This window comes from Mustela putorius, unplaced genomic scaffold (assembly GCF_011764305.1).
Source record: "Mustela putorius furo isolate JIRA1106 unplaced genomic scaffold, ASM1176430v1.1 tig00000174_pilon_pilon_pilon, whole genome shotgun sequence".
NCBI classification, from domain to species: Eukaryota; Metazoa; Chordata; class Mammalia; order Carnivora; family Mustelidae; genus Mustela; species Mustela putorius.
In genome coordinates, this window is record NW_025421304.1 from 32,368,868 (window position 1) to 32,394,081 (window position 25,214).

At 39.8% G+C, this 25,214-nt stretch overlaps 1 protein-coding gene across 1 annotated transcript in view; it reads right to left on the reverse strand.

Moving 5' to 3' along the window:
• Window positions 1–25,214, reverse strand: part of RFWD3 (ring finger and WD repeat domain 3) — a 48,266-nt gene that overhangs the window by 11,752 nt on the left and 11,300 nt on the right. Inside the window, exons 3-8 of the mRNA XM_004754007.3 lie at window positions 19,494–19,696; window positions 14,084–14,154; window positions 12,498–12,683; window positions 12,307–12,398; window positions 917–1,031; window positions 198–426 (exon numbers count right to left, since the gene is read on the reverse strand). Coding sequence (XP_004754064.1) covers window positions 198–426; window positions 917–1,031; window positions 12,307–12,398; window positions 12,498–12,683; window positions 14,084–14,154; window positions 19,494–19,696 — 896 coding nt within the window. The remainder of the gene's footprint in view (window positions 1–197; window positions 427–916; window positions 1,032–12,306; window positions 12,399–12,497; window positions 12,684–14,083; window positions 14,155–19,493; window positions 19,697–25,214) is intronic.

A 25,214-nucleotide genomic window follows, 5' to 3' on the forward strand; every position in this document is an offset into this window, starting at 1 on the left:
CATGTACAGAATGAGGCCAACGGACAGGTTATCTCTGCAGCCCCTGCAGAGAATCAGCATTAACGGACTGGGGAAAGTGGTCTGGCGGCTGTGGTCAGTGTTCACCTGCTAGCGAGTCCTGGATTCTGCCAACAGGGAGCAGAGAAGCAAATGAAGTCCAATAATGAACACGAAGGCCGAGGTGCTTGACCGCTCACCTGGCAGGAAGGAGGCCTGAGGTGAAGGCTGTGACACCACCAGGCAGCTCAGAGCATCACAGTATGCCATGATGCGGCAGTTTCCTGTCTGAGACACCGTGAAGGTCTTCTGGAAATGGTACTTGTGCTGGTTCTGGCTGGAGGGCAGGCAGTTCAGGGAACGTGCTTGGGAGCCCCTGGGGGGCTGTGAAATCTGATCCCGATGCTGCACAATAAGTTTCTGCAAGTCCTAAAATGAAAACCATGTTGTAAGTGTGAAGCCTTTTTGTCCGATGCTCCCCTTCTGCACAATCCCTTCATCTGACATGGAAATGCTGACACGAGTCCCAGAGAGAGCCCCGTGGCTGTTCTCCCCTATTTCAACCAGCAACTGAGCCAACAAGAGCCCAGATCAGAAAATATGAGGGCTGGAAGTCTTCAGTGGTCTTCTTGGCTACACCCCTCATTTTCTTGGTAGTTTCAGGGAGGTAAAAAGGACTGAGAATTTGAATTATCAGCCTGCTGTTTAATTGGTTCGAAGTTCAAACTGCTGAATTCATCCCAAAGTGTGTATACTTCTGATAAACGCCCTAATCAAAAACAGAATAAAGAGGTGGTCTTGTTTGCTCCTGAAAAGATTGGTAAATCCTTCTTTGTATCTGAGATGAACCAAAGTTCTGTTTAGATTCCTTCTCCACTCCTATTCCCAAAGCTCTCTGGATGAGGACGGGAGAACCTACCTGGACCCGACTATGAAGCTTACTGCACTCGTCAGTGAGGACCTGAAGTTGGAGGCGGCACTGCGCTGACTCCAATTCGGCCTGCTTCCTCAGCATCTGCTCCTTCAGTAAGGAACTAGAAGGAGAAGCCAACAACAGGGGAAGATGAGAAGGCCACAGAAGACTTGCCAACAAGATGTCAGATTAAGTTTATGCTATGATAAGTTTTTGCTGTAAATACGTCATGATGGTGAATAAAACACAACAAAAGAAAAAGTCTCATATACAGAAACACTACAGAAAGTAGCATGCAGGGCTGAACTCACGAGTCACTGGGATTCAGCGTTAACGCTGGCAGTGATGAGCAGGAATCTGGCTCTTACTAGGGAATGAGACTAAAAATGCAAAAAATGCCAGATGACGGGACAGAGCCAAGCTCACTGCTCGATTTAGAGCCATATATAAGAGTAAAATGACAATTAAAAAAAAAGATTTTATTTATTTATTTGACAGAGATCACAGGTAGGCAGAGAGGCAGGCAGAGAAAGAGGAAGGGAAGCAGGCTCCAGCCCAATGTGGGGCTCGATCCCAGGACCCTGGGATCATGACCTGAGCCAAAGGCAGAGGCTTTAACCCACTGAGCCACCCAGGCGCCCCATAAGAGTAAAATGACAAAGTTAAAAGAGCAAGGTTTCCTGGCGGATTAAAAGAAAACAGTAAGTTACCAGTTCATCAGATACTGAAATTAAGTAATACCACAAAAATGAGGCTGAAATTAAAAAGAGAAGGTATATACTGGGAAAATGCTAAGACCAGTTAGAATTAGAAAGCATGAACAGGTATAAAGAGGAACAATGCATAATGAAAAAAATACATTCACCAAGAATAAAAATTATAGATCTGCATGTACCTAAAGATACTTTCAAAATATGCAAAAAATAAAAAAAAGATTTCCACTCAGTAAAACAGGATAGAAAAACGATGAATAACTTGAAACGAAGAGGTAAAGCCACTCTATTTATCTTCATGGAAAGTTCAAGAGAACCCACAAACCAGTCAGCAAGGTGCTGGAATTAAGATCAAGAAAATTAGGTTGCGGCCCCTGGCTGGCTCAGTCAGAGAAACACGTGACTCTTGATCTCAGGGTCACTGAGTTCAAACCCCACAGTAGGTATACAGAATAATGAAAAAATAAATGAACTTTAAAAAAAAATTAGATCAACAGCATTTCCCATATGCCAGATAACTGGCTAGTAAATGTGATAGAAAAAACAAAAAATCACTCACGAGAGCACATCTAACGAGAGCAACCTAGGAATAAAGTTAAAGGGTATGAAGAAAAGTACACTTGTAAAAGGCATCAGAAGACAGTGAATAGTGGAAGGATATTATATAATGTTCACAGCTGGAATGACTCAAAATCAAGAACTTCTCAAGTTACTCTAAAAATTTAATGCAATTTCAATCAAGGTTTCAAAGGGAACTTTTCCTTTTGAAATCTTGATTGAAATTGCATTAAATGGAATTTAGGAAACTAATTTTAAAATTAAGAGCAAAATGCCAAGAATATCAAAGTCAATTTGAAGAACAAGGTGGGAGGAAGTATTTTAAAGTTACAATAAATTATAACTTCAGAATACTGGGGCAAGAATTAACAAAGAGACCATGGAACCTAAAACTCAAAAACTTAACCTAGGATACAAGCAGCAATGAAGACTTCTACAGGAAGAACATATTACTTAATAATTACACTGCAAACCTGGTTATCCATAAAACTAGGTTTAAAAAATATTTAAAACCTACATAAAAAGCAATTTTTTTCAAAAGATTTTATTTGACAAAGAGAGCAAGAAAGATCACAAGTAGGCAGAGCAGTAGGCAGAGAAAGAGGGGGAAGCAGGCTCCCTGCTGAGCAGAGAGCCCGGGGGTCACTCCCAGGACCCTGAGATCATGATCTGAGCCGAAGGCAGAAGCATAACCCACTGAGAAACCCAGGCGCCCAAAAAAATCAAAAATTTTGAAGAACCTTTAGAAGAAGTTGTCTTTATGACCTTGAAGCAGTACAGAAACCCCACCCCACACAAAACAAGATATAAACAACTGTATTAAAATTAAAAACTCATGTTCAACAAAAGATAACATAAACATGTTAAAGAGACAAGCCACAGACTGGGAGATGCTATTTGCAACCTGCAAAGAATCAGTACATGTAACCCCTGAACAACATGGGTTTGAGCTGCACTGGCCCACTTACCGTGGATTTTTTTTTTTTCAATAAATACACTGGAAAATTTTTTGGAGATTTGCAACAATTTGAAAAACCTCATAGATAAACCTAGAAAGGTGGAGTCACCTATTCTAGAAACGTGGAAAAAATTAAGAAACAGGTATTATTGTAAAGATCAAGTACATAATACATATAACATATAAATTGTACGTTAATCAACTGTTTATGTTACCAGGAAGGTTTCTAGTCAACAGCAGGCTCTTAAGGTTAAGGTTTTGGGGACTTACAAGTTATATGTGGATTTCTAACTGTGTGAGAGGTTGGTGCCTCTACCTTGGGTCAAATGTATAAGGAAAACATAATGAACTATAAATCAGTAAGAAATAAGCAATGTATTTTGCTCAATATAGATGAACAAAAGATATAAACAAAATTGAGAGAAGAGTATGTCCAACCTCATTAATAATTGTGGATATACAAATTAAGTAACTACTATGGACTCCATGAGACTGTCAAAATTAAGTCTGATAATATAAAATGGACAAAAGTATAAAAAAAAGAGAAATTTTGCTGATGGGAGTACAAACTGGAAACAGCTTCTTGGAAGAGCAATTTGACAGTAGCCAGTAAAGCTGAAATTCCATGTGACCTAGGATAAAGTATTTCCACTTCTAGGCCTAAAGACACTCTTACCCATCTCTCTTACCCATGGCTTATATTAACAAAAACTGAAAACCACCTTAAGTATCCACCAATACAAAACACGTATAGGGAAATTCTATTATTTTTTATTTTTTAAAAGATTTTTATTTATTTATTTAACAGACAGAGATCACAGGTAGGCAGAGAGGAAGGAAAGCAGGCTCCCTGCTGAGCAGAGAGCCTGATGAGGGCTCAATCCCACCATGGGATCATGACATGAGCCAAAGGCAGAGGCTTTAACCCACTGAGCCACCCAGGTGGCCCCGTATAGGGAAATTTTAAATTAGAGAACTAGAACACTCTACAGAACTAAGAATCAATAAGCTAGATGTATCCCAACTGGGATAAGTTCCCCAAACGTAATTCTAAACAAACAAACAAACAAACAAAAAACAAGTTACAGAGGAAAATTATACTCTAATAACATATGCATCAAGTGTAAAAACTCTGTAAATCATATTATACATGATTTATGATTATAGGTCCTCTGAGGAGAGGGATGAAATTAAGGAGAATGTAGTTCTCAAGGAAGTTTCTGGTTTACCTATAATGATTTATTTTTTTAAGGCCTACAGCAAATACGGCAATTTGTTAAGATATGGTAAAGTCAAGCACAAGGGTGTTCATTTTATTAAATCTCTGTATTTATTGGCATTTTCAAAAGCTTCACATTTTCTAAAGAGGACAGGGAGCATACTGATTGATTATAGTAATCAGCATTTTATTTTTAACTTTAATTTCCATGTAGTTAACATAGTGTTTTATTAGTTCTGGGTATACAACACACGAGTCACTGTGTTCACACTTCCATGTGTTACAGTGCTCATCAAGGTAAGGGCACTCCTAATCCCCTTCACCTATTTCACCCATCCCCACACCCACCTCTGGTTTGCTCCCTATACTTAAGAGTCTACTTTTTGATTTGTTTCTCCTTTTCCCTTTGCTCATTTTTTTTTTTTTTTTAAATTCCACATAGGCATGAAATCATTTGGTATATGTCTTTCTCTGACTGGCTTATTTCACTTAGTATTACACACTCTAGCTCCATCCATGTTGTCATAAAAGGTAAGATTTCATTCTTTTCTGTGGCCGAGTAAGATCCTATATTATGTATGCATGTATGTACGTGTGTATACCACCTCTTCTTTACCCATCCATCTATACCTAGGGTGCTTCCATAGCCTGGCTATGGTAAAATGCTATTTGTAACACAGGGGTGCATACATCCCTTTGAATTACTGTTTCTGTATTCTATCAGTAAACAGTAGTGTGACTAACCGATCATTGGGTAATTCCATTTTTAATATTTTGAGGAATCTCCACACCATCTTCCACAGTGGCTGTTTCATTGTACATTCCTATGAATAATGCATGGGGTTCCTTTTTCCCCACATCCTCGACAACACCTCTTGTTTCTTGTGTTTTTGATTTTTAGCCATTCTGACAGCTGTGGGGGTATAGCTTGGATTTGCATTTCTCCAGTCATGAGTGACAATGAACATCTTTTCATTTGTTTCTTGGCCATATGGATGTCTTCTCTGGAGAAATTTGTTCACATCATCTGCCCATTTTTTAAAAAAATTATTATTTTTTTTTTAAGATTTTATTTATTTATTTGACAGAGAGAGATCCCAAATAGGCAGAGAGAGAGAGAGAGAGAGGGGGAAGCAGGCTCCCTGCTGAGCAGAGAGCCCAATGCGGGACTCGATCCCAGGACCCTGAGATCATGACCTGAGCCAAAGGCAGCAGCTTAACCCACTGGGCCACCCAGGCGCCCCCATTTTTTTTTTTTAAAGATTTTATTTATTTGACATACAAAGATCACAAGTAGGCAGAGAGGCAGGCAAAGAGAGAGAGGAAGGGAAGCAGGCTCCCTGCTAAGCAGAGAGCCCGATGCGGGGCTTGATCCCAGGGCCCTGAGATCATGACCTGAGTGGAAGGCAGAGGCTTTTAACCCACTGAGCCACCCAGGTGCCTCTACCCATTTTTTTAAGATTGGATTATTTGTTTTTAGGGTGTTGAGTTGTATACGTTCTTTTTTTTTTTTTTTTTTTTTTAAAGATTTTTAGCACAGGCAGACAGAGTGGCAGGCAGAGTCAGAGGGAAAAGCGGGCTCCCTGCAGAGCAAGGAGCCCAATGTGGGACTCGATCCCAAGACGCTGGGATCATGATCTGAGCTGCTTAACCAACTGAGCCACCCAACCAACTGAGCCACCCAGGCGTCCCAAGTTCTTTATATATTCTGGATACTGACACTTTATTGGATATGTCATTTGCAAATTATTTTCTCCCATTCAGCAGGTTGATTTTTAGTTTTGTTACTGTTCCCTTTGCTGTCCAGAAGCTGTTTATTTTGATGTTGTTCCAATAGCTTATTTTCGCTTTTGTTTCCCTTGACTCAGGAGACATATCTAGAGAGATGTTGCTACTGCTGATGGCAGAATAATTACTGCCTGTGCTCTTCTAGGCTTTCTATGGCTTCAGGTCTCACATTTAGGTCCTCAATTCATTTTGAGTTTTTCTTTTTTCTTTCCTTCTTTTTTTTTTTTTTAAGGTTTTATTTACTTGACACACACAGAGAGGAGGAAGCAGACTGCCCGCTGGGCAGAGAGCCCGATGCGAGGCTCGATCCCAGAACCCGGAGATTGTAACAGGAGCTGAAGACAGAGGCTTAACCCACTGAGCCACCCAGATGCCCCCATTTTGAGTTTATTCTTGTGTCTGGTGTAAGAAAGTGATCGTTTCATTTTTTTGTATGTTACTGTCCCGTTTTCCCAACACCATTTGTTGTTGGAAGAGACTGTCTCTTTTTCCCATTACATATTCTTTCCTGCTACATCAAAGATTCATTGATCATGTAACTGTGGACTCATTTCTGGGTTTTCTATTCTGTTCCACTGAACTATGTGTCTATTTTTATGCCAGGACCATACTGTTTTGGTATGTTTTGGACCATAAAGCTTTGTAGTATCACTTGAAGTCTGGAATCGTGATACCTCCAGGTTTTTTTTTTTTTCTTCTTTTATGATTCCAAACAAATTTTAGGATTGTTTGTTCTAGTTTTGTGAAAAATGCTATGGTACTTTAATAGGGATTGTAGATTATTCTGGGTAGTACAGACATTTTAACAGTTATTTGTTCTTCCAATCCATGAGCATGGAATGTCTTCATTTGTGTCATCCTCAGTTTCTTTCATCAATATTTTAGTTTTCCATGTACAGGTCTTTCTCGTAAGTATATTCCTATGTATTTTGCTTTGGGTGCAAATGTAAATGGGTTTTCTTAATTTCCCTTTCCGCTGCTTCATTATTAGTGTATAGAAATGGAATGGATTTCTGTACATTGACTTTTCATTCTGCAAATTTACTATATTCATTTACCAGTTCTAGCAGTTTTTTGGTAGTCTTTGGGTTCTCTACATACAATATCATACCATCAGCAATTAGTGAAAGTTTACGTCTTCCTTACCAATCTGGAAGCCTTTCATTTTATTTATTTCTCTCATCTGATTGCTGTGGTGAGAGTGGACATCCTTGTCTTGTTCCTGACTTTAGGTGAAAAGCTCCCACTTTTCCCCCACGAAGGATGATTTAGCTGTGGGGTTTTTCATATAAGGGCTCTATTATATTGAGTATATTCCCTCTAAACATACTTTGTTGAGATCTTATCATGAATGGATGCTGTACTTTGTCAAATGCTTTTTCTCATCTATTGAAATGATTATATGGTTTTTATCCTTTCTCTTATTGAGATGGTATATCACATTAATTTACTAATAATGAACCACCCTTGTATCCCGGGAATAAATCCCACTTGATCATGGTGAATGATTTTTTTTTTTAACGTATTGTTGGATTTGGTTTGCTAAGATTTTTTTTTTTTTTTAAGATTTTATTTATTTATTTGACAGAGAGAGATCACAAGTAGGCAGAGAGGCAGGCAGAGAGAGAAGAGGAAGCAGGCTCCCTACTGAGCAGAGAGCCTGATGTGGGACTCGATCCCAGGACCCTGAGATCATGACCTGAGCCGAAGGCAGCGGCTTAACCCACTGAGCCACCCAGGCGCCCCGGTTTGCTAAGATTTTGGTGAGGATTTCTGAACCTATATTCATCAGCGATATTGGCCTGTAGTTCTCTTTTTCTGTGGTGTCTTTATCTGGTATTGGTATTAGGGTGACACCTGACTCATGGAATTAATTTCTCAGTTTCCCTTCCTCTTCTATTTTTTGAAAAAGTTGGGAGAAAAATTAGGTATTGGGGTGCCTAGGTAGCTTTGTCGGTTAAGCAGTCGAATCTTGATTTGTGCTCAGGTCATGACCTTGGGGTCCTGGGATCAAGCCTTGTGATGGGCAACACACTTAGCAGGGAGCCTGCTTCAGGATTCTCTCTCCCTCTGCCTGCCCCCAACAAAATAAATAAATCTTTTTAAAAAAGGGGGCGGGGATGCCTGGGTCACTCAGTGGGTTAAAGCCCCTGCCTTCGGCTCAGGTCATGATCCCAGGGTGCTGGGATCGAGCCCGCATTGGCCTTTCTGCTCAGCGGGAAGCCTGCTTCTCTTCCCCTCTCTCTCCGCCTGCCTCTTTGCCTACTTGTGATCTCTGTCTGTCAAATAAATAAATAAAATCTTTAAAAAAAAAAAAAAGGTATTGGGGCGCCTGGGTGGCTCAGTGGGTTAAGCCGCTGCCTTCGGCTCAGGGCATGATCTCAGGGTCCTGGGATCGAGTCCCACATCGGGCTCTCTGCTCAGCAGGGAGCCTGCTTCCTCCTCTCTCTCTGCTTCCTCCTCTCTCTCTGCCTGCCTCTCTGCCTACTTGTGATCTCTCTCTGTCAAATAAATAAATAAAATCTTAAAATAAAATAAAAATAAATTAAAGAAAAGGTATTAACTCTTCTTTAAATGTTTGATAGAATTCATGTGTAAAGTGAACTGGTCCTGGACTTGTTTGTTGGGAGTTTTTTGAGTAATCAGCAAAGTTTTAAATATAATCATACATTAACAAACATGCCTACAAAGTTAGCTTTTTCAACAAAATTACCCTCTTCACATACCTGCCATGTAAAAACACTAAATATTTACTCGACCAAGTAAGTTATTTGTTGGACAAAACAGAAAAAAAAGAAGGAAATTAAAATCATCTGTAATTCCACTACTCAGTGACCACCTGCAGTATTTTTTACTTTGCAAAAAACATAATCACCATAATGTGCTTTTTCACATGACAAAATATTACATGCACTTTAAACATTAGTTTAAATAAATGTGTAGTATCCCATCACATGGATATGCCAGAGTTTACTCAACCAATTAATTCTCTCAGTTTGGATTAACAGTGTTTAAATGAAAAGTCTCATGAAGTAAATCTTTTTGTTTAGAAAAATGATTCAATTCATTTACTTATTTTTAAAGATTTTATTTTTCTATTTATTAATCTGAGAGTGAGCGAGAGAAGAAAGAACGAGGCAGGGGAGGGGCAGAGAGAAAAGCAGACCCCCTGCCAAGCAGCAAGCCTGACTTGAGGCTCTATCCCAGGACTCTAGGATCATGACCCGAGCCAAAGGCAGACACTTAACCAACTGAGCCACCCAGACACTCCTATTTATTTTTTAAAAGACTTATTTATTCATTTAAGAGAAAGAGAGCTCACATGAGTGGGGGATGGGGCAGAGGGAGAGAATCTCAAGCAGACTCCCGCTAAGTGTAGAACCTGACGTAGGTCTTGATCTCTTGACCCTGAGATCATGACCTGAGCTGAAGCCAAGAGTCAGACACCTAATCAACTGAGCCACCCATGTGCCCCTAAGGATTTTACTTTTAAGTAATGTCTACACCCAGTGTGGGGCTTGAACTTAACAATCCTGAAATGAAGAGCTGCATGTTCCACCAACTGAGCCAGCCAGGCACCAACCCCCCATTAGTAAATACTTGCACACATTTCTTTATAAATCATTTCTTTAGAATAAATGCCTTAAGTAGAATTACTTTTAAATGCTTCTCGGGGCGCCTGGGTGGCTCAGTGGGTTAAGCTGCTGCCTTCGGCTCAAGTAGTGATCTTGGGGTCCTGGGATCGAGTCCCGCATCGGGCTCTCTGCTCAGCAGGGAGCCTGCTTCTCTCTCTCTCTGCCTGCCTCTCTGTCTACTCGTGATGTCTCTCTGTCAAATAAACAAATAAATATTTAAAATAAATAAATAAATAAATGCTTCTGAGGCATAAGGCCAAGGGTCTTTCTAAATAAACAATTGTGTCAGTGTACATTCTTACCAGCACTATTATGAGAAAACACATATCTCTGCGCTCTCTTGGTGGGTATTTTTAATTTTTTAATGTTCTTAAAGTTTATTTTAAGTAGTGTTATTAACAATTGTTCTTGGGCTTCCCAAATCCTGATAATTTCTTACATTGCACAACATTTTCTGTGTAAGACATCCAGATGGCCAACAGACACATGAAAAAGTGCTCCACAATACTTAGCATCAGGGAAATACAAATCAAAACCACAATGAGATACCACCTCACACCAGTCAGAATGGCTGAAATTAACAAGTCAGGAAACAACAGATGCTGGCGAGGATGCGGAGAAAGGGGAACCCTCCTACACTGTTGGTGGGAACGAAAGCTGGTGCAGCCTCTCTGGAAAACAGCATAGAGATTCCTCAAAAAGTTGAAAATAGAGCTACCCTATGACCCATCAATCGCACTACTGGGTATTTACTCTAAAGATTCAAATGTAGTGATCTGAAGGGGCACATGCACTTGAATGTTTATAGCAGCTATGTCCACAATAGCCAAACTATGGAAAGAACCTAGATGTCCATCAACAGACGAATGGATAAAGAAGATGTGGTATTATATATACAATGGAATACTATGCAGCCATCAAAAGAAATGAAATCTTGCCATTTGCAATGAAATGGATGGAACTAGAGGGTATTATGCTGAGCGTAATAAGTCAATCAGAAAAAGATAATTATCATATGATCTCGCTGATATGAGGAATTTGAGAGGCAAATGGGGGGTCTGGGGAGTAGGGAAGGAAAAAATGAAATAAGACGGGATTGGGAGGGAAACAAACTGTAAGAGACTCTTAATCTCACAAAACAAACTGAGGGTTGCTGGGGGGAAGGGGGTAGGGCGTAGGGAGAAGGTGATGGGGTTATGAACATTGGGGAGGGTATGTGCTATGGTGAGTGCTGTGAAGTGTGTAAGCCTGAAGATGCACAGACCTGTATCCCTGGGGCTAATAATACATTTTATGTTAATAATAATAATAATAAAAAGAATCTTCTGTTGCTGTTGTGGGAGGGCTTAGGGACATGAGCAGCAAAATATGGCAACACTTGAGTAATGTGTCAGATCTTCTTTTTTGTTGTTTTGTTTAAGGTATCATTAAGCCTATTATAGGGAAGAGGAGACTAAGACATGGAAAAATGTTCCAAGTGGTTATAAATTATTTACAAAGAGTAAGACAAGGAATCTCTGATTAAATGTTCATGGTATTTAGAAGCAGAGGCAGGCAGTAAATGTAAACCTTAGAGAAGAATTGGAATAAGCTCCAAAACTTCTAGGGAACCTCTCTGCTTGGGCCTGCTGCCCACACCAGGTGTGAGGTATTACTGGAGGGCTGTAGGTTTCTCTATGATTTTGGATTTGGTTGGGGGAGCTTAAGACACCATGGTCTTGGCTTCCCTTGGTCATGTTATGCTGGCTTAACTAGCAGAGGTAATTGTGAATTTGTGGGGATAGCTAAGTGCTCCTGCAGAAGGAAGAACTGCTCTACTGCTTCTGAATCTGCCTGCACACAGCACTCAGGCTCGGAAAACAGAGGTTTATACGAGGCACAGAAGACACAAAGGAGTAACTGGCATGGTCCACCCCCTGTCATCCTTCTTTTATCTTCCCCTTCTTTTAAGGGATGAGTTTTTCATGACCCAGGTGTCAAGTCTTCCCAGAATGAAAATGTTGTATGATGAAACACGGGTCAACGCTCCCTAGATTATATGACAGAAACTTTATTTAAGCTGGCAAACTAAAATTGAAAACCAATGTATTGACTTAAATAACTGAGAAATCCACTGAAGACTAACTTTAGGCATGGCAGAATCAAGGGCCAGGAACCTCTCTTTCTCTACTTATCGGCTCTGCTTTCTTGTGCATCCAGTTCATTGTCAGATAGCTCCCCAATTCTACAGCCGAGAAAGTACACATTCAAAAGTCCTGGGGCCCACAATCAGTGAGTTAGCTAAAGTCACAATTACTCGATACTCCAAAACCTCATTTTTAATGCTATATGGAGAAGAAACCATATAGACCTCCTTCAGAAGATATCAGACATGTATTATAAATCACGATGTGAGACAGTTTGCCAGTGATCCCCCAAAGACCACCCCCCGCCATCACAGTCCAGGTAAAGCCTTAGAACTATATAAAAAGTGATTCATACCTCCTTTTTCAGATCTGTCAAGTAGGTAGATTCTTGCCACTTACCTTTTCATGCGCTCCTGTTCACTGGTGTCCAGAGCTCTCAGGGTTCGGGCATAAAGAACAACGATGTCACTGTGCTTGGCTTTCTTGTTGCACTAAAAAGCCCAAAAAGATATAATCAGTGTGGTTCTAGGAATCCTCCTAACTTAAGATGTTGACTGTGCACACACTCATTCCTTATCTATGGTTCTTACCTGGGGACATTTTCGTGCCTGGCCCTTGAGCCACTTAGAAATGCACTTATACCCAAAGAGGTGCCCACAGCGTAATGCTGAGAGTCGATGATCCCCAGCATTGGTCCAATGTTCAAAACATATTGTACAAGTGTCCCCATCTTCATCATCAACAGAAGGTAGAAGAGGGCTGCTCTTCTGGGGAGACTGAATGGAAACCAGAATACAATTAAATTAGAGAAAATACAGAATCAGTCTCAAAGAGGATGTGCAACTCTATCAAAGCAAAACCACACAAAAACAATACAAACCCAAATGAAAAACTGTGGAAAAACTGCAAAATCTCTGAATCACCTGTCATTCTTTATAAAGTGCAATCTGGCCAAATGTTTCATATAAGCCATGAAATGAAAATATTATTTCTCTTGGATCTTGTGAAATTCTTGGGATTTTTTTTTTCCATTCAAATGAAGAAAAGGAGCTATCTTTACAAAGACATTAAAAAAAACGAAACAAATCTAGTAGTTACCTGGATAACCAACAAAGGGAAGAGTAGGTTGTTATACATTCAAAGTTAGGCTCATAATCAAGTCAAAAAGTTATAAAATACTTGAATAGAAAATACATAAAAGAAACCCAGAAAAACATATAAACAGCTTACAAAAAGAATACAAATGGTTCAGAAGTGTTCATTTATAATTTTAAAATGCAAATTAAGGTAAGAAACCATTTTTTCATTTATTAGATGGTATATAAACTGATGTCTGATGATACCAAGCAATGTTGAGGGTTAAGGAAGAAACAGCCATGCTTCCCTCTGTTGCTGCAGGTAGAAAGTGACACAAATTTTCCAGCGGGCAATTTGGCATTATCAATCAAAAGCATCTTTCCTTTCACAGAGCAATGTCTCTGGTAAAAATATATCCATGAATAGTCACAAATACTTCCAAGACATCTACACAAAGATGCTTAGGCAGCATCATTTTACCAGTAGGAAGGAGAGAAGGAAGGAAGGAAGGGAGGACAGGAACAACTACAGTGTACAAAACGAGAGTTAACTAAAAATTTATTTATGATTGAACACTATGCAGTAATGAGTAAGAATGAGATCCCCTTTGTGTAAATGTAAAAAACAGAACATTTATGTACATAAATAAATTTACATGGATACAAAATTCTTCTAGAAGAGAAAAATAAAAACATAAGGTCATATAGAAGTGTGGAAAAGGTAAGCCAATGATATTTTGAGATTTGAAGAGTCGACGGTTGATGTAAATAGCTCATATTAAGGACTATGTGTTATCTTTGTAGATAAAAATTGTTTAACATGTAGCAATCATATTCTACCAGATATTTCACAAACTTCATTCATATCCACTATTTTAATAAAAACTTAACTTTGTTACGTAGGCAAGACAAGTCACCCTCACCTCTATCCCTGCTTTTCTAAACCTGTGAGGAAGTAGTCACATAACTGAGTAAGATGGGTTGGACTCACACCCTGACCTCCTGCCTACCATATCTGCAAGCTTTCCACTTGAGTCCACTGCCTCTTCTCTAAAGGCAAATCCAAACATTTCATTTAAAAGGATATTCATTCAAATTACCTGTTTGGGGAGGGTCTTTCCTCCACTGACACATGTAACTTCTTGCTCTGCTGACGTACCTCCTACTTGCTCTGCACCAAGTCATTTCCAAGAACGGTAAGAGAGGTAATACACAAAAGAAGACAGAAGTCAGGTATGAGAGGCAAGCAGGAGAGCCTAACTCACCATAGCTTTCCATTTCTAATTGGTAATAATGCTGTAAATTTCCCCAAGTAGTAACAGTGAATTTATTTTTAAACTTATTTTGGATACTTTCAAATATACACAAAAAATAGACAGAACATTATAATTAACATGCAAGTACTCATCCAATTTCAAAACAATTCAGTATTTTGCCCATTTTGTTCTAAGACCCCATCCACATTATTTTCTTTTGTAATGCTTAATAACTCTCTAAAATGTCACTTCACTTATAAAAATTTTTGTAATACTAGCTGATAAGGATTTTTTTACATAGATACTATCATTACCATATTAACGGAAGTAACAATGATCCCTTCATACTGTCTAATATCCACACAGTTCACACTCAGCATTTCCCAGTTGGTTTCAAGTTGCTCTTTACGGCACATTTACTGCAAATGGAATCTAAGCAAGATCTCCACAAGCTTGACTACTGAACCTGTTAGATTTTTTTTTTTCACTCTATTCTCCTTCATTCATTTTTTTTTCCCTTAAAAATTATATTTAATTTGTCAGAGAGAGATCACAAACACAGGGAGCAGCAGGCAGAGGGAGAAGCAGGCTCCCCACTGAGCAGGGAGCCCAACGTGGGACTTGATCCCAAGACCCTGGGGGTCATGACCTGAGCCAAAGGCAGACACTAAACTAACTGAGCCACTGAGGCATCCCTCCTTCATTCGTTTTTATCCCGTCCTTGTCACTGATTTGCCTTTAGTATATATGGTCATTTGTCTTACGAAATATCCTACATCCCACATCTGATGGGACTGCTTCCTTACTTGTTCTATCACCTATGTTTCCTATAAACTGGAGGTTAAATCTGGAGGCTTCAGTAGACTCAATTTTGTCATTTGGCAAGAAGAGGGGCAGCAGGAATATGTCTTCAGTTGTTTGCTTCTGACTGCAGCACACAAGGCTCCTACAGGGTTTGGGGGGGATCAGTTGGACTCCTAGACCAATTATTAGGTTCCTCATCAACCTTTCAAAACCTCCATTTAGGGGCGCCTGGGTGGCTCAGTGGGTTAAGCCGCTGCCTTCGGCTCAGGTCATGATCTCAGAGTCCTGGGATCGAGTCCCGCATCGGGCTCTCTGCTCAGCGAGAGCCTGCTTCCCTCTCTCTCTCTCTGCCTGCCTCTCCATCTACTTGTGATTTCTGTCAAATAAATAAATAAAATCTTTAAAAAAAAAAAAAAAAAGATTTTAAAACCTCCATTTAATGGTCAAGGAGGTGATTTTTAATTTTCAGTCATTTTGCTTTTTGAGGTTCAAATGATCTCATCATAGCTTGTGGGAGCTCCTTTAAACTGATTCTTAAAAAAACAAACAAACAAAAACCCACAAACTTTTATTGAAGTGGAATATAAATACAGAAAAGTATAACCTCAGTATTCCACTCAGTGAATTCTCACAAACTGAACTATACACCAGAACATCACCAAAAATCCCAAGAGTGCCTTTTATACCTTATAACCTCCTTACTTCCTTCTTGGGGGTAGAGGGGAGATGATTTGCCCCCACCAAAGGTAACCACCTTAATAAACTCTAGGACCATCTAATGACTTTTGCCTATTTCTCTATATAAACAGCATGTCAGAGTTATTTAACTTTTCTGTGTCTACTAATTTTATTCTACATTGTTCGTAACATTCTTCCAGACTAACATGTCCAGTTGTGGTTCGTTTATTTCACCGCTGTATACTGTTTCATTGTGTAAAAATATTGCTTTTATCTGTTCTTCTTCTTCTTTTTTTTTTTAATTTGTCAGAGAGAGAGGGAGAGAGAGTAAGCACAGGCAGACAGAAGCAGAGGGAGAAGCAGGCTCCCTGCCGAGCAAGGAGCCCGATGTGGGCTTGGGGGACTCGGTTCCAGGACGCCGGGATCATGACCTGAGCCGAAGGCAGCTGCTTAACCAACTGAGCCACCTAGGCGTCCTCATATTTATCTGTTCTACTGCTGATGGGTATTTGGGTGGTTTCCAGGTTTTTGCCATTACAATGCCGTTACATTCTTGCACATTTCTACTGAACAGTATTCCTTTCTTTGGTTACATACATAGAAGTAGAAATGCTGGACCCCAGGCATACAGATGAGTTTGTAAAGATACCACCGAAATGACTGTACCAATGTATACTCCCACCAGCAGTGCAAGAGTGTTCTGGCTGCTTTATATTCTCTCCAAAATTTAATATTGTCAGTCTTAAATTCTAGCTCTAGTGGTGGATGCCTATTAGTTACCACACTGTGGTTTTAATTTCCATTTCCCTGATGACTAATGAAGTCTTTTTTATATATTTAGTGGCCATTTGGCTACCCCCCTTTGGCAGTACCTTTTAAAAACTTCTGCCCCTTTTTCTGTTAGCCTGTAGAAATTATTTCTATAAACTAGATACAAGCCCTATTCCAGATACATGTATCATAAATGTCTTCCCCAGTCAATGGGTTCCCATTTCATTCTTCTAATGATGTCTGTTGATGAATACAAGCTCTAAATTAAAATTCACCACCTCTGTCCTTGATCTGTTTGAGAAATCTGGTCATCTGTCCTGTAAAATGTCTAGCTCCTGGATTTGACAGATTGCCTCCTCATACTAACTTTTATGTACAGTAAATTTACAGAGTTGTACAACTATCATCACAATCCAATTTTAAAACATTTCTATCATGCCCTAAACATTTCTCAAGCCAATTTAGAATCATTTCCCATCTGCACCAGCAGCCACAGACAAGCACTAATCTACTTTTTCTTTATAGATTTGCCTTTCCTAGCCATTGTATGTAAGTGATATCACAAAGTAGCTATGCTGGCTCATTGTTATAAACTGAAAAAGAATATTCTAATGGAATTTTCTTGTATTGCCTCTAAATTTCAAAGTACTCCTTACTTCTGGGTTTTATCGCATACCTATTCTCCTTATAGTAGCATGGTTTCTTTTTTTACACGAGGTCTCTGATCCACTAATACCTTATTTTTTAGTATGAGGCATGAATCTAGTTTTACTGTTTTCCAGTTAGCAATCCAGTTTTTACAATAGTACTAATTTAGAAGTCTATCTTTTCCCCAATGATCTGAGATATTCCCTTTACAATGTACTAAATTTCCTTTTCTAAGATTTTATTTGAGAGAGAGAGAAAGAGGGTGCATGAATGGGGTGAGGGGCAGAGGGAGAAGCAGACTCCCCACTGAGCAGGGGGCCAGACATGCGGCTCAACCCCAGAACCCTAGGATCATGACCTGAGCCGAAGACAGACGCTTAACCGACCGAGCCACCCAGGCATCCCCTATACTAAATTCCCATGTATGTTTAGATCTTTTTCTAGATGTTCCGTTATAGAATGTCCCACATTTTAGATTTGAATGGTTGCATCTTTCAAGTAATATTTACCTTGTTCCTCTACTTCTGTACACTGTACAACCTGGTTATCGTATCCAATCTTAAGTAAATTCAGGCTTTTTGGGGGGCAGCAACAGTACTTCCTTAGTGCTATTGATATTTTTCTTTCTTTTTAAAATTTTATCTTGAAGTAATCTCTACATCCAACATGGGGCTCGAACTTACAACGCTGAGGTCAGGAGCTGCATGCTCGCATGACTGAGCCAGTCAGGCGCCCCTCCGGGTATTTCTGATTGTAACACATTAAAATGCGTATAAGGTCTGGTGCTGCCAGCCTGGTTCCTCTATTAAAAGGAATGCCATTAACTTTCAACCTAATGGTTTCTAGAATCCCGCTGATCTTTGCCTAGTTACATAATTTCATTAGAAGTCAGGAAATCATGACTTTTTATTATCATTCCTGCTCTGATATTAGTTGGAATTTTTCATTTAAAAAACCTTACCTAATGATAGATGGGAGGAATGAGAGCCAGAGCAAAGAGAATTTCTAGGGCAGTGAAAACATGTATAATCCAAAGGTGAACAGTAAGGTGGACTATGGACTTGGAGTGATTATGCTGAGTAACAAATCACCATTCCGGTGATGGGTGCTGACATGAGGAGGCAATGCATGTGTGGAGACATGCCCCTAGGAAACCTCTGAACCTTCTCCATTTTGTTGTGAACCCTAAACTACTCTTTAAAAAAAAAAAAGTCTTAACAACAACAACAAAACCAACAAACCTCCTTCATCAACTATCGGGTTTTCCTGAATATAGTTCACATAGGAAAATACAGGATAAATGCTTAATCCTTTACTTACGAGTTTTCAGAGTAATGAGTCAGGGCTCTAGTAACTTAGGATGCTGATAAATGAGGCTTTAAAAAGTACCTAATTATGGGCGCCTGGGTGGCTCAGTGGGTTAAGCCGCTGCCTTCGGCTCAGGTCATGATCTCAGGGTCCTGGGATCGAGTCCCACATCAGGCTCTCTGCTCAGCAGGGAGCCTGCTTCCCTCTCTCTCTCTCTCTGCCTGCCTCTCCATCTACTTGTGATTTCTCTCTGTCAAATAAATAAATAAATAAAATCTTTAAAAAAAAAAAAAGTACCTAATTATGAAATTATAGGTTTTTCACAAATTTGATGTATTTTAACCTACATATCAATCCATAATCCAAGAATACATATCTGTTATTCATTTTGATGTTTATATCATCCCATCTTATGCCACAAGAGGTCCTTTCAAGGCTGCTCCCCTGCCTACGGTCACGATGACTCCATGAGAGAAAGCTTCCTTACTTTCTGGCACCATCAAATGACCTAGGTTCACCCTGTTTATCTCCTATCCCAGTTTTGGAAAGCCATTTCTCCAAGAAGCCCTGGTTCCTTTAACTGGGAAAAGACCACGGTCTGGGGTATCAGAGGGTAAGCAGGACATATGCTTTAGTGGTCTCCGCCCACTGCTGCTAAACAAAGTCCTACTTGCACAATATATAACACTATGCTAGGACGTCAAAAGTGGCAGACTAGACAGAGTACCAAATTTACAAAGCTTTTCTTTTAAATAATAGAGGCTACTTCCTTCTCAGATGTCAAACAAAATATAAGAGGATGTAAAATGCTATTAAAAAGTGACCAACTTACTGGGTCACAAACCACATTAAATTTCAAGTTCGAGCAAATCCTCTATAAATGCTTGTGGCCCATGAACGCTCTGTACTAAATAAAGTAGGAATCTCTGGCATCTTGGGCAGGGAAAGGGACAGTAGCAAACACAAATGGAGAGTTCCTCGCTTTCTGGATGCTAAGCTTCCTAGGTGTCAGCCTCGTGAATCCAAAACTGAATAAAATACTCACCTTGTAAAACGACAGCTCTAGTTTCCTCCGCCTGGACAACACCATCTTCGGCCTCTGTGGAGCTCTCACTGTCAGAACTGGAACTGCTTGAGACCTGCAAGTCTTCAGAGATAGGATTCCTGGTCTCTGAGTCCTGAGAAGTCCTTGGCAAAGGAGGCTGGGTCCGACTCACTTGAAAGTAAGCATCCAATGGTGCTCTCAACCTATGTATGCAGAAAGACAACAGAAGTAGAGTACAAGCACAGTCAAATGCCCCATTATCACAAGAAAACTACACAGTAATCTGAAGGTAAATCCTAGTCAATTCAACCCATCTATAGGCCGTTAAATGCTGCTTTGACCACTGAAGCAGAAATAGTAGTTCTAGGCAGATGCTGGCTGGCCTGGATATTCTCTTTTCCACTCAGTTACTACATTAGCCACACTGGAGGCTGACTCTTGCTAAAAGCAAATTCTACTTTACTGGCTTTCGGCCATGTGTCAGTATCTTTTAAAGGACGCAATGCAGGGGCGCTTGGGTGGCTCAGTGGGTTAAAGCCTCTGCCTTTGGCTCAGGCCATGATCCCAGGGTCCTGGGATCGAGCCCCGCATCAGGCTCTCTGCTCAGCAGGGAGCCTGCTTCCCTTCCTCTCTCTACCTGCCTCTCTGCCTACCTGTGATCTCTATCTGTCAAATAAATAAAATCTTTAAAAAATAAATAAAGGACGCAATGCAGCAATTTCTCCACTGTTTAGGGGGCTGAAAGACAGTAGACAAGAAGAAAAAGGGCTCTGTTGATCAAAAACAGCCTCACAGGGTTCTGCTGCCACAACAAGGCAGACCACGGTGTTTCAGGGTAAAAATGAAGTCTGGCTTCAGTCACCACTGCTTTACCTTACTTTAAAACATTTTCCTTTTAAAGTTTAAAAAATGCCACGTTAAGGTTAAAAACACAGCATGATATCCAAAAATAAACTCAGAATGAGAAGACCTGGGAGCAGATTTTAACATTTGAGCCGAGGCTGGCTGGTAGAGTTAACCACACTCACCCTTTTGCGGAGACCCTCACATCTAAGCCAACTGACCACACCCTCCATCCAGCACAGAATGACCGACCTTCAATATTAAAAACCAAAAAGGTGTCCTGTACTTTAGAACATACTACCTAGCTACTAATTACAAAGTACTACTAAAAAGGTGATCTACTTTTAATAATTGTCTTTATAGGGGCACCTGGGTGGCTCAGTGGGCTCAGGTCATGATCTCAGGGTCCTGGGATGGAGCCCCATGTCGGGCTCTTTGCTCAGCGGGGAGCCTGCTTCCCCCTCTCTCTCTGCCTGCCTCTCTGCCTACTTGTGACCTCTCTCTCTATCAAATAAATTTTTAAAAATCTTTAAAAAAATAATAATTGCCTTTATAACATTATATTATTCCCCCAGAAACATCGCTAGAGACTGCTCATACAGAAAAAAATTGATTTCTTATAGTTTGGCAGCAATTTATGGCAAACCAGTGCTTTCAATTAAAAAATGATGACAGAACGAAGTAAATGTTATTTGGTATCCAATTCAAAAGTTGGAGGATTCACATTTGTTTAAAAAAGAAAAAGAAAGAAAGAAATGTGAATAAATTGCAATGAAAAGCAGCAATCGTGAATCCTTTTTATTTTTTAAAGAATTTATTTATTTGATAGACAGAGATCACAGTAGGCAGAGAGGCAGGCAGAGAGAGAGAGAGGAGGAAGCAGGCTCCCTGCCGAGCAGAGAGCCCAATGTGGGGCTCGATCCCAGGACCCTGAGATCATGACCTGAGCCGAAGGCAGAGGCTTAACCCACTGAGCCACTCAGGCGCCTCTCTTTCTCTTCTTGAAAGAATACTGACAACTAGTGTCTTCTTAGAAATTTCTCAATTTAGGGGCATCAGGTGAGTGTTTGCCTTCAACTCAGGTCATGATTGAGACCCATGTCAGGCTCCCTGCTCAGCAGAGAGCCTGCTTCTCTCGCTGCCTCTCAGCGGGCTTGTGCTCTCTCTCTCAAATAAATAAATCTTTAAAAACATATTTTTCTTTGTCAATTTCACCTAGGTCATCTAATTTCTTTTATAGAACTGTTCACAGTATTTCTTTATAAAACTGCTTTCTTCTGTAAGACCGAAAGTAATGTTCTTTCATTCCTGATTTTATTTTTTTTAAAGATTTTATTTATTTATTTGACAGACAGAGATCACAAAGTAGGCAGAGAGGCAGGCAGAGAGAGAGGAGGAAGCAGGCTCCCTGCTGAGCAGAGCCCGATGTGGGGCCCGATCCCAGGACCCTTGGGATCATAACCTTAGCCGAAAGCAGAGGCTTTAACCCACTGAGCCACCCAGGCGCCCCCATTCCTGATTTTATTAATTTGAGTCTTCTCTCTATATCTTGGTCAGTCTACTTAGAAGTTTATCAATTTCGTTGATTTTTCAGAAAAATCAACTTTTGGATTAGTTGGTTTTCTCTCTTGCTTTTCTAGGTTCTATTTATTTCTGCTCTAACGGTCATTATTTCCTTCTTTCCGCTTGCTTTGAATTTTGGATTTTGGGACTTTTTTCATTTTTCTAGTTCCTTAAGCTAGGTTACTGATTTGAGTACTTTCTTCTTCTATTTAAAAGTTTTTTTTTTTTTTTTTTTAAATGTCATCTCTACACCCAGTGAGGGGCTCAAACTCATGACCCTGAGATCAAGAGTCAGGTGCTCTACTGACTGAGCCAGCCAGGTGTCGCTACTTTCTTTTTTAGTGTGGTGTTGAACAACTATTAATTTCCCTTTAAGCACTGTTTTAGCTGCATCCTATAAGTTTTGGTATGTTTTCCTTTTCATTCATCTCAAAGCATTTTCTAATTTTTCTTGGGATTTCTTCTCTGGTCTACTGGTTATTTAGGAGTTGTGACTTGTGAATTTCCCCAAATTCTTTCTGTTACTTAAGTCGAGAACATACTTTACATGATTTCAATACTTTAAATTTAATGAGCCTTGTTCTGTACCTGTATGTTAGCCCTAACATATGATCTGTCCTGGAAAATGTTCCATGTGCACTTGAGAAATAGGTATGTTCTGCTATTGAGTGGAATGTTCCTCAGATGTCTATTAGGCCTAGTAGGTTTATAGTGTTTTCAGGTTCCTGACATTATGTCTAGTTATCCTCATTGTTGAAAATGGGATACTGTTATCTCCTACTATTACTGATGAATTGTCTGTTTCTCTCATCAATTATGACAGTTTTTGCTTCATGTATTTGGGGGCACTGCTGCAGATATATATAGGTTTATAATTATTATATCTTCTTACATGGATTAACCCTTTTGTAATTATAAAATGTCCTTCTTTGACTCTTATAATAATCTTTGTCTGAAAGTCTATTTTGTCTGATATTACTAAGCAACTCCTGCTCTCCTGTGATTACTGTATGCATGGCCTATTTTATTCCATCCTTTTACTTTCAAACTATTAACGTCTTTGAATCTAAATTGTGTATCATGCAGACAGTTGGATAAAAAAAAAAATCTGTGCTTTTGATTAGAGTGTTAAACCATTTACATTTAAGGCAGGATTTCTATCTACCGTTTTGCTGTTTTCCATATGCCTATGTCTTTTTTGTTCACATAGGAAGGTCTATTCCAAACTCTCATTATAGAAATGTTTAGGGGTGCCTGGGTGGCTCAGTCGGTAAAGTATGAGTACTGATCGTGGGTTGTGTGCTGGAACCTCAAAGAGGGTGCAGAGACTACTTAAAAAAAAAATCTTTAAAAGAATGTTTATTTCTCCATTATTGCCTTCTTTTGTATTATTTTTAAGTGCACCATTTTAATTCCCTCATTTCTTTTTACCACATCTTCTTAGAATTATACTTCTATTCCCTCCCCACTTTTGCTGATGATTTTATGTCCATTAACTCAGACCCACAGTTCTTTCTTTCTTTCTTTTTTTTAAGATTTTTATTTATTTATTTGACAGAGAGAGAGATCACAAGTAGGCAGAGAGGCAGGCAGAGAGAGAAGAAGGGAAGCAGGCTCCCAGCTGAGCAGAGAGCCCTATGTGGGGCTCGATCCTAGGACCCTGGGATCATGACCTGAGCCGAAGGCAGGGGCTTAACCCACTGAGCCACCCAGGCGCCCCCCACAGTTATTTCTTTATGCTGCTTTTTCTAAATGAGAAAGAAAAAATTATAATAAAAAATACATGTGTATTTTCTATTATATTTGCCTATGTAATTATCTTTGCTAGTGCTCTTTACTCCTCCTTGTGGATTCAATTTATTTATGTCTGGTGTTTTTTTTTTTGGGGGGGGGGGTCGTGTTTCTTTAATTTTAGCCTGAAGGACCCTCTTTTGTAATTCTTATAGGACAGGTTTCCTCTAAAGAAATTTTGTTTTGTTTTAAATCCTAGAATGCCTCATCGTTCCTTCATTTTTGAGGGATAGTTCTGCTTGACATGGAATTGTTAGCTGAGTTTTTTACTTTTATTTTATTTTATTTTTTTTTAAAAGATTTTATTTATTTATCAGAGAGAGGGGGGGGAGAGAGCGAGCACAGGCAGACAGAATGGCAGGCAGAGGCAGAGGGAAAAGCAGGCTCCCTGCTGAGCAAGGAGCCCGATGTGGGACTCGATCCCAGGACGATGGGATCATGACCTGAGCCGAAGGCAGCTGCTTAACCAACTGAGCCACCCAGGCGTCCCAAGAGTTTTTTACTTTTAATACTCTGAATAGGCCAGGGGTGCCTGGGTGGCTCAGTCAGTTAAGCATCTGACTCTTGATTTTCGCTCAGGTTGTGATCTCAAGCCCTATATCTGGCTCCATGCTGGATGTATAAAGTATAAATAATACTGTCTTCATGTGCACTCTCTCTAAACAAACAAACAAAAAACCCCAATAAAACAAACCTTTGAACAGGTCATTCAACTGCATTCTGGCCTCCACTGTTTGTGATGATAAATCAGCTCTCAACTTTATTGAATATCCTTTGTACATGGTGAGTCAGTCACTTCTTTATTGCTGATTTCAAGATTCTCTCTTTTTCTATGGTGTTAGCAGTATGATTATGATCCACGTAGCTGTGGATCTCTTCAAATTTATTTTTTAGAGTTTGTTAGGCTTCCTGTAGATTAATGTTTTTCATCAAATTTGGCAAGTTTTTGTCATTTCTTCAAATATCCTTTCTGTCTCTCTCTCCCCTCCCCTGCAAGGACTTCCATTATGCATATGTTGGCATATACTTGATGATGTTCTACAGGTCTCTGAGGCTCTGTTCATTACTCATTTTTCCCCATTATCTAGACCAGATAGCCTCAATTCACCTATCTTCATTTTTGCTTCTTGACTCTTCAAAACCAATTCTTTCTTTTGCCTGTTCAAACTTGATGAGCCCTCTAGTGAGTTTTTTCATTTATTGTACTTGTCAACTCAACCATTTCTATTTTGCATATTTTTATAACTTCAATCTCTTTACTGAAATTGTCTATTTGGTGACACACTGTTTTATTTATTTTTTTTAAGCTTTTATTTATTTATTTGACAGAGAAATCACAAGTAGGCAGAGAGGCAGGCAGAGGGAGAGAGGGGGAAGCAGGCTCCTTGCTGAGCAGAGAGCCTGATGCAGGGCTCAATCCCAGGACCCTGGGATTATGACCTGAGCTGAAGGCTGAGGCTTTAAACCACTGAGCCACCCCAGGCACCCCGACACACTGTTTTATACTTTTAGTTCTCTGAATAT